This window comes from Mercurialis annua, linkage group LG3 (assembly GCF_937616625.2).
Source record: "Mercurialis annua linkage group LG3, ddMerAnnu1.2, whole genome shotgun sequence".
NCBI classification, from domain to species: domain Eukaryota; kingdom Viridiplantae; phylum Streptophyta; class Magnoliopsida; order Malpighiales; family Euphorbiaceae; genus Mercurialis; species Mercurialis annua.
Genome location: NC_065572.1, coordinates 69,416,284 through 69,425,432, shown reverse-complemented (window position 1 = coordinate 69,425,432; position 9,149 = coordinate 69,416,284). Strand labels below are relative to the sequence as shown.

General features: G+C 30.0%; 1 protein-coding gene across 1 annotated transcript; it reads right to left on the bottom strand.

Annotated features, from left to right (window-relative positions):
* Positions 1-3,987: 3,987 nt before the first annotated feature.
* Positions 3,988-8,884, bottom strand: LOC126675097 (uncharacterized). The gene is made up of 12 exons (XM_050369677.2): positions 8,540-8,884; positions 8,320-8,448; positions 7,804-7,998; positions 7,606-7,653; positions 7,405-7,533; positions 6,868-6,992; positions 5,984-6,094; positions 5,649-5,757; positions 5,335-5,453; positions 5,058-5,211; positions 4,375-4,519; positions 3,988-4,277 (listed from the first exon to the last, which is right to left on the bottom strand). Exons 1-12 carry the CDS (start codon positions 8,672-8,674, stop codon positions 4,213-4,215), a joined length of 1,464 nt encoding a protein of 487 aa, XP_050225634.1. The 5' UTR covers positions 8,675-8,884; the 3' UTR covers positions 3,988-4,212.
* Between the last annotated feature and the right edge of the window lie 265 nt (positions 8,885-9,149).

Sequence of the window (9,149 nt, the reverse complement as noted above, 5' to 3'; positions counted from 1 at the left end):
ATTTAAAAATATTTACATCTTAATAATTTATTTTTACACCATGTAAACTGATATCAATTTTAACGTAAAATAGTAAAATTTTTAATCACCATTGCTGACATGACAAGTTATTTTAACAAGATTATATTGAAATAAAATTTAGAGTTTGGTAACCTTGAAAATTGCTATTTAAAAAAATTTAAAAAATTCAGCGATTTACAAGGTATTTGACCCAAAATTGTTACTTTAAATTGAATGTAAAAGAACAGCAAATGCTGTATTATTTTAAATGAATAAAACATTATTTTGGTCTCTGAACTCGTCATTCAAAATCAAATAGCTCATTATCTTGATCTCTGAACTATTCATTCAAGATCAATTAACTCACTCTCGGCTAATTTGATCTTGTCGTTCGAGATCAAACAACCCACTCAAAACCAATTTAATCAATTAAATGTAAAACTCTCTTACTACAAAAAATGCTGGTACTAGTGCTGGAAATTTGTGACGAATTTGTGAGGTGGGCTTCCATCACAAACTTTTGTGACGGAAAATACATGTCACAAAATTTTTGACTTTCATTTCCGCCTCAAATGTTTTTAGAAATATTTATTTTAAAATTTAAATTCTTAAAAAATATTTGTTATCGAAAAATATTTATTTTAAAAATTATTAAAAATATATATTTTTTAAAAAGTATTATGGTTAACACTAAATACATTATACATAGATATATATTAATAACTTGAGTTGGTTAAAATATAGTAAAGTGTGGAAATTTTGTGCAATTAAACGAGTCATAAGTAGAGTAATCTCATGATGGGTGACATACTAGAAAACTTATAATTCTTTTGAAAATAACATACAAAAATTTCAAAATTGATATTAAATAATGGTTAATATTTATAGCTATTAAGGTTTAATACAAATATATTTTTTATTTTTAATATTTTTTAAAATATTTCCGTCAAAAGATATTTGTTACTTTGTGACAACTAATTTTGTCATAAGCAGTTTGTGACAGATTTTTCCGTCAATAATCAACTTTTTTTAGTAGTGTCTATTTTAAGCTAATTAAGAACAATAATTTCTACTAAGCCTAATAGAAAAATAAATACAAACATTTACGGGTTATTGTAAATTTATCCAAATTTTTCAATTTTGTAATAATAGCATAATTTTAATATTTCGTTGCAATTTTAGCCAATTTTTTCCAATCAATTTAATTGTTCCAATTTTTAGTTGAATTTATAAATTAGTTCACTAATGAGAAAACTCCATTTTTCAGAATTTCAAAATTTAACTTCTATTAATTTTTTTAAAAATAACGTTAAAATATAATAATAAATTTTCTAAACTTTTTTGATGATTGACGTAAAAAAAAATGAATATGAAACTGAAAATGATTAGAAAATTTAAACGAAACCAATAGGTATTGTGTTGAGGTGAAAAATTAGAAAAATTAAATTGATTGAAATAATGGATAAAATTACAGCAAAATGTTGAAAATAGGCTACTAATACAAAAATTAAAAGTTATAAATAAAATTACATCAGTCCATGAAGGTTTAGATATAATTTACCATTAGATCTTTCTATTATTATATTAATTAAGGATAAAACTTGATCATTTCAATATACGTATTTGTTCATATTGTACAATTTTGTCTCCAATTGATTTAAAATAGAGAATGTTATCATTAGTTGATTATAATTACTTAAAGTGAATTACTTGACTCCGAATTATAAATTCTGAAATCAAATTGACCTTTTATTAATTTCTAAATGTTACCCACATGACCTTTAAATGTAGGCATAATCATTCAAAAAGACTCCATTTTTTTCAATATATTTCGTCTATATTCCCACCTTTTAAAATTTAATTTTTTTGAAAACCTATTCATATTCAATAATCTATAAACGTTATTAATTTATTAAAACGCTTCAAATTTCATGATCATAAAACTTTTTTTTATTTCATTAGTTTAAACTTTTATTAATTAAATTTTAAATTTATATTTATTTCATAAATTATAAACATGAATGATATATCAAAACTATTCAAATTTCATTAACCATAAAATGTTTAAAAGTTTATCAAATTTAATTTTAATTAATTTAATTTTGAGAACTTTCTATATTCCATAACTTATAAAAATTAATATAAAACTTTTAATATTTCATAGTAAATAGTTTTTAATAATCTTAATGACTTCTTCATATTTCTTAATTAATAGACATCAGTAATAACATAAGACTTCTAAAATTTCTAAATGTAAATTTTAGTTATTTATAATAATAATAATATTTAATAAGATAAAAAATCACTAACATGAAAAGAATTGTAGACAAATCATGAGTTTTTGACAAGAAACTAAAAGTGTGGTACAAACTCTTCCATGATGTCTTCATAGTTTATTCAGCGATGGAAAATCTATAGAGGCTGGAATGGTACTTATTTTCCGCAATCAATTTACTATAGACTTTATCAATTTTCGTAGAGTAGAAAGAGCACAATAACACAACAAAAGCTTTACCGTTAAAAAAAATTACTGCGTCTTCTTATTTTATCAAACTCCACATTACAACTTCAACACATTCACATGATCACATCATAATACATTTTCCAATCCACTACAAAAAAATCTTCTTTTTCAATCTCAACAAAGTGAATTACAAAAGAAGAGCCAACTTTAGTACATAGAAAGAAAAAAAAAAGGCTAATCCCATGAAAAAACCTTTTAGCCCCTTTTCGTTTGTAACATGACGTTGTAAAATCACCAGTTTTATCCAAATTCACACCTTTCGTTTTCAATTCCACCCTTAAGCATTAAATTGATCCTTTTTCACTTGAAAAGGGTCCAAATCAATACTTAATATTTAAGGTTAAAAAATTTTCCAAAAAAAATTAAACTAAAAATGATATAAAAATATAATTTAATTAATTTAAATTTATTTTCGGAATAAACGCAGCAAGTTTTAAATAAAAAGTTTTGAATAATATTTATAATTAATTGTTAAAATTTTAGAAAGATGGTTTTTTTGTTTTAATTATAACATTAGGGACTATTTTGAATATTTGTTAAAACATGAAGTATTGAAAAAAAGACAATTTAATATTTGAGGGTGTAATTGAAAGCAAAAGTATGGATTTTACTAATAGAGGGTGGAACTGAAAACGAAAGGTGCAGATTTGGGTAAAATTGGTGATTTTACAACGTGAGGGTGCAAACGAAAAAGGGCTAAAAAGTGGAGGTTTTTTCAGGGAATTAGTCTAAAAAAAAATGAATGCATTCAAAGCATGGAAAAATAACGTATTTAACCGACCAAATAGACGATGAAGAATGCAAAATTAGACTTGTAAATTAGCAAATAATAGAAAATTATAAAACCAACGTGCTTTTCTGCCGATGAATTTGAAAATGTTGCAAATATTGCCATAAGAATCAATCTGTCTAAGTTTGATATTTTTTGGGTGAAATATATAGTGATGGAAGTGCAGATTTTAGCATAGATAACTTGTGGTGTTTGTAACGTTTTTGAAATAAAAGAAGTTGTTAATGGTTTTCGAGTCATAAAAGATGGAATACCAAGTAGTAGTTTTGAAGTTAAAAAAGATGGAATATGAAAAATTTATGATTTTTTGGAAAATGAGAAGTGTTGGACAAAAAAGGAGTTACTTTGTGTTTAAAATTTGAGTTAATTCGATAGGAGGCTTAATGGTTTAAAATAAATATACACATAGCTGGAGTAGAGGAGTCCACTTGAGAGCACTATGTTGAAAACTATATTAGAGTCAGCTTTACATAAATAAAAAATTTACATAAATAAAAATGTAAATTGTCATATATCGATGCTTAATGGAAACAAGTTTAACAAAATGCTTAATTCATCACTCAAATGTATTACTTAATAGTCTTAATTGCTTTTTATTGCAGAATTCATCATTCGAAATTTTAATAATAAAATTTCACTCAAATCTAGTGCCCCTTTGAGTTCACTTGCATAATAACGAAGGAATGAAATTTTTATTTAAGTTTAAAAGCATTCAAAATTTAGTATGTAAGCTATGCCAAAGACAAGCTTGTGGTGAGTTATACAGAAGATAAATTAAAACGAATTTGAATCAGTAATGAAGGATTAAGCAACTATTTACTTCTAATTGTCTTCAGATTATTGCTCATGGCTGCTTTTTCTCACTAGTTAGCAGTTGATTGTTCACTAGCCAATCAAATTAATCCCTGCGAAGCAATCTTCTAAATAAACGACGTCGCCGCACTCTTCTTCTGAGTTCTGGTTCTGCAATTATGGAAAAAGAAAAAAGTTACAGATAATGATATTAATGAATACATGAAAAAATACTTCATTTCTACACTACATAGAACAGTAAGGTAACCTTTTAATCTGCCAGATTGATATAATGCTTCTTCTGCAATAGGTCTCCATTGTTCGGCACACGAGTAATTGATCCCCATACCGACACTGAGGCCTCTCAAAATATGCACCGTTCGAAGAACAGAAAATAGTTCCTCTGGGAAAGCCTATTACAGCAGCCATAAAGATAATATCAAATAAGCTCTGAAATTTCGGATAAAAGAGATGCAATGACATCTAAATTCTTACTTCTAACTTCTGCTGCTCAGCATGTTTAATGCACCAAAACAGGACCTAAACTAGCATGTGCTGGTCAATTAGCACAGAAATTAATTTTATTATCAAATTAGTCAGAAACTTATCAATTTATTCTCTAAACCCCGGGCATGAATTAGACATCTCTGACCAAATTGATAAAAAAAGATAAGTTTCTGACCAATGATAACAAAGTTAATACATGTGCTAATTGATCAAGACTTGTAAGTTCAGAAGGCAGATTAATATTTAATATTCTTTTGTAGTCCCAAAAAAAATGGAATTTGCCAATGAACATTTGATAGGTTCATCCAACCATACCATAGTCAACCCCGTTTGATGGTTTTCTAACTACAACATTATTCAATATTCATATACCGCAGAAAGAACCAGTAAAATGAAGTATTTTTATTACAACAGGCACAACCGAAACTATCAAAAGATGCTTACCTCAACGGCAATCTTTTTAATGGAAGAGTCCTCCGAGAAAGGCTGCAATATTTCTACTCCAGGAGGTAATTTAGTATCAAACATTGTTTGTGCCAATGTCAGTAATTCCTGCTGTTCATTCTCGCATTTGCTTAAAGTCCCTATCCCAAGCTCTCTAGAACGGAAAACAGCAAAATGTGAGCACAAAAATGATCTTTTATCATTATTGCAAACGTAATCAGTCAAAAGAAACTATACATGTAATCAGTCAGAAGAAACTATGACAAGCCTTGAGTACCTGTAGCTTTCTGTCGCTTTTACAGCATTGTTATCAGCCATAGCAAGTACGAGATTAGCATATCCAAGCCTTAGTGAGTCCGGGAGATCCTTCACTTGCCCATAATCTAGTAAGGCAACCTGACTTGAGATAGAAAGAATATAATTTAAATTAGTTACAGTTCTAACATGCATAAATAATTTCATAGATTAAACTGTACATTATAGACCATAAAGTGTCATTGCAGCTATTCGCAAGCATGAAGTAAAAAAGAATATGATATATCAAGAATTAGGAAAACATCAAAAAGAAACAAATGGCGGTTGCTGACTTGCCTCCGAACCTTTGCAGATTAAAATATTTCCTGGGTGAGGATCTGCATGGAAGAAACCACTCTTTAGTATCATTTGTCCATATGCTAGGGTCAGACTTTTAAGTATGTTCCTGTACTCACAGAAATGTTAACATGCGTGTTAATCTTCTTCCAATTTTTCCACAAAGCTATAACATTTTAGCAGAAAGCCTAAGAATAACAAATATGGTAAAAACTGTTACAGTGATCTGTTAAGAAGTGTAATGAAACAAATTATTTTCCACTGGTATTTAAATTAAGCTAATTTTCCATTTTCAGAAAGAACTAAATACTTTTTAGGATGACCTAAGGGCTTACTGCTTTGCTGCTGCTGCCATCGTACTATCAGGATTTATTCCTCTTTTGGCCATTTCATCACCTAGATTCAGTATCGGAATTCCATCAATGTACTCCATCACTAATACCCTCCTGCATAAGAAGACCCGTTCAGTCAAAATGTTGCTTTAAAAAGTTACAAGATAGTAATAAACCAGAGAGAACTCAATAAAACAACACCATAAAAAGCAGCTTATCTATTTTCTGTTATATTAGCATAAAGGAAAAGGTGATTTTCAATCGAATTGCAGAAAAATGTTAAGTTGGCCTGAGCTGAGAATTAAGCACGTCGCAATCATACAGCTAATGACAAGTACGTCAAAAAGAACACTTATGATTGTGGAAACAGAGATTCTACATGTTATATACTAGTACATAATAACCTACTTCAAAATGTCCACACGTAAATTATCAAGATCATTAGTATATCTTCGATTCTTAGTAAATTTTGTAGTGACAGAAAATGTTTTACAGTCGCCGGTCGGGATGCATCTCACTGATTTATAAGCTGCATGAATCTGTTCCACAACTTTCTAATTCTCCAACCTTCTTGGCTAGTGACATGAGTACATATTAGCATCATTACCTGTAATTTCTATTAGAAAGTATCTGTGATTGAGATCTCAGTATTGGTACCTTCTTCCCTCTATAAAAAGGGAAGCAATACAATGCAAGCATACAATGCAAGTAATACATTAAGCACAAAGTTTATGAAATTTGCATACTTGGGCATGAAAATTTTAGAGGTAAATTGGACAAGGCGAAATATTCTAACTTAATGGTATATATCATGGACTTTCCACTCTCCACCAATAAGGATATGATAAAAATTTCCCTAGAATGAAATATTCTGCTATATTACATACCTTGTGACCTTATCCTTCAGCACTCGTGGCACCGAAACTGGACTTCTTCTGTTATTCTCGTATAGAAAACACCGGATTTTTTCCATAGCATCAGCCTCCCTCAAGAAGTCAAATTCATATCCAATCTTCAATAGCAAAAATGAAATATCCAGAAACATTTATCAGATTTAATCCAACATTAAGCACTTTTCAGTTTCTGTCATAAATTTTACAGATTATATTAGTTATTTACATAGTAGAAGCTTTGATTCTGGGAATAACATTTTTTACTTACAAATGTTTAAGAAGATCAGTAACAAACAGTATAACATACGTAATGCAAAAACCATGTTCAGAGAAGGCCAAGTGTTGATTTTTTTGAATAATTTCTGAGACTATTCATTAGATGTATATTCACTGCAATGAAAGGTATTTTTCCTCAACCTTCTAGGCTCAACATCTCAATTCAAAGAAGCCAACTTTAAAATTCAGAACAAGGAGTAATCACAAACACGGGACATGAATAAGAATAAGCATATTCTACAAAATAACATGCACCTGTTTCTCCATTTCCTTAGTCACAGAGTACAGATCAAACTTGATATCTGTCTTTTGCATATACAAGGCAAATGCTTGTAAATTCCGGATATCTGTCATCATCAGCTCCTGAACCCCAGGATGTTGCACCTATTAGACATCTGACAGTTAGAGAATTGTACACTATAAAGAACTAAAACTATCTCAGCAAAGAACGCTTACCTTGACAGCAACATCACTCTTATCGCCTTTCAATCTTGCCCGATGAACCTAAATTGGTTAAAGAAGAAGTATAAATTACACGAAACCTCATTTCTAGAAGCAAATTTCTCATTCATACACAAAATTCCATTGCATATTGTGAGACACTGCCATTGTTTCCCTCGACATTCATACATTTTTCCGGATGAAACATATTACCTGTGCAATTGAAGCAGATCCAAGGGGATCTACATCAAATCTTTCAAATATTTCCCCAACAGTTTGACCTAACTCCTTCTCCAGCACAAGCCGAACAGAATCAAATGGAGTTGTAGGAGCTCTATCGCAAAGAGTAACCAGCCTTCTCACCCATGCAGCAGGGGCCAAGTCAGGCTTCCCAATGATTTGGGCAACCTAGTTAAACCATTACAAAGTTACAAGCTTTACAGAATGTCTAACAAATATACTATCATCTCAAAAACTACCATTAACTCCTAGGATAGGAATTAACTCGATAAACAACAATTATATAAGGAAAACTTAGATAATAATTAGTGTTAAATACAAGCATAAACCATTGAAATCAAAGAAAAACTTCAAATTCTCATTCATCAAACAAACTTGCGAAACAAAAGTATTAGAATTGACTCATTTTGAATGCATAATTCAAGTTTTTTGAAAAATGAAAAACAAAGCAAGGACCCAATTAAACTAAAAAAAATTAAAATGTATTACCTTAAGAAAGAACCCACCAAGATCATAACACATGGAATAAATTTTATGAGCAGCAAGTTCATGCTGCATTTCCCACATTGCCTCCTGTTTTTGCACATCCTTAACAAAACTCACTCGAAGTTGAAACACCTAACCAAAACCCAGTCACCAAATGCTATCAAAACACACACACACACACACAGAGACAAGGCAGAAATGACATGTAGTAATAAAATAAAACCTTGTAGCCAGTGTAAATATCAGCTGTGCGAGCCCAGAAGTGAAGAGACCGTTGCCAGGGTCTAAACTGAGTGGAAAGCTTACCTTGAATGTCTTCGAAATTAAGAGAAGGGAAGGGCGGAAGAGGAGGAAGCATGGAGTTTGGTTTTTATTCTCTAAAAGAATCAAGAATTTGAATTCAGGTTCTTGAGTCACATGAGATGAGACCAACGAGAATTGTTAGAGTTAGATTGTGTCTGAGAAAACTAAGAATTGACTGGGCTGTGTGTGTAGAGCATTAAAAGTTGTAATAGAACAGATGTTGAGAGAGTAACAAATGAGAGGAGGTGATTGATGGGTAAATTTTAGGCTTAATATTTTAAAAAAAAAACCCTGAACTTTCATCACTTTTTCAATCACGTTCCAAAACTGTGGTGTCACTATTCTTTTTTTGACTGACACATCCCAACTATAACATATTGACTATTCCATTGCTTAACATTTATATTCTTGCCTATTATTACTAGGAGGGGTGTTTTTTTTATCAAAAATGGAAATCAATTTTTTAAAATTTCATGTTAGTTGTTAATTATCGACCTCGGCGGGGTGTTAGATTTAGTTTATTTGGATTA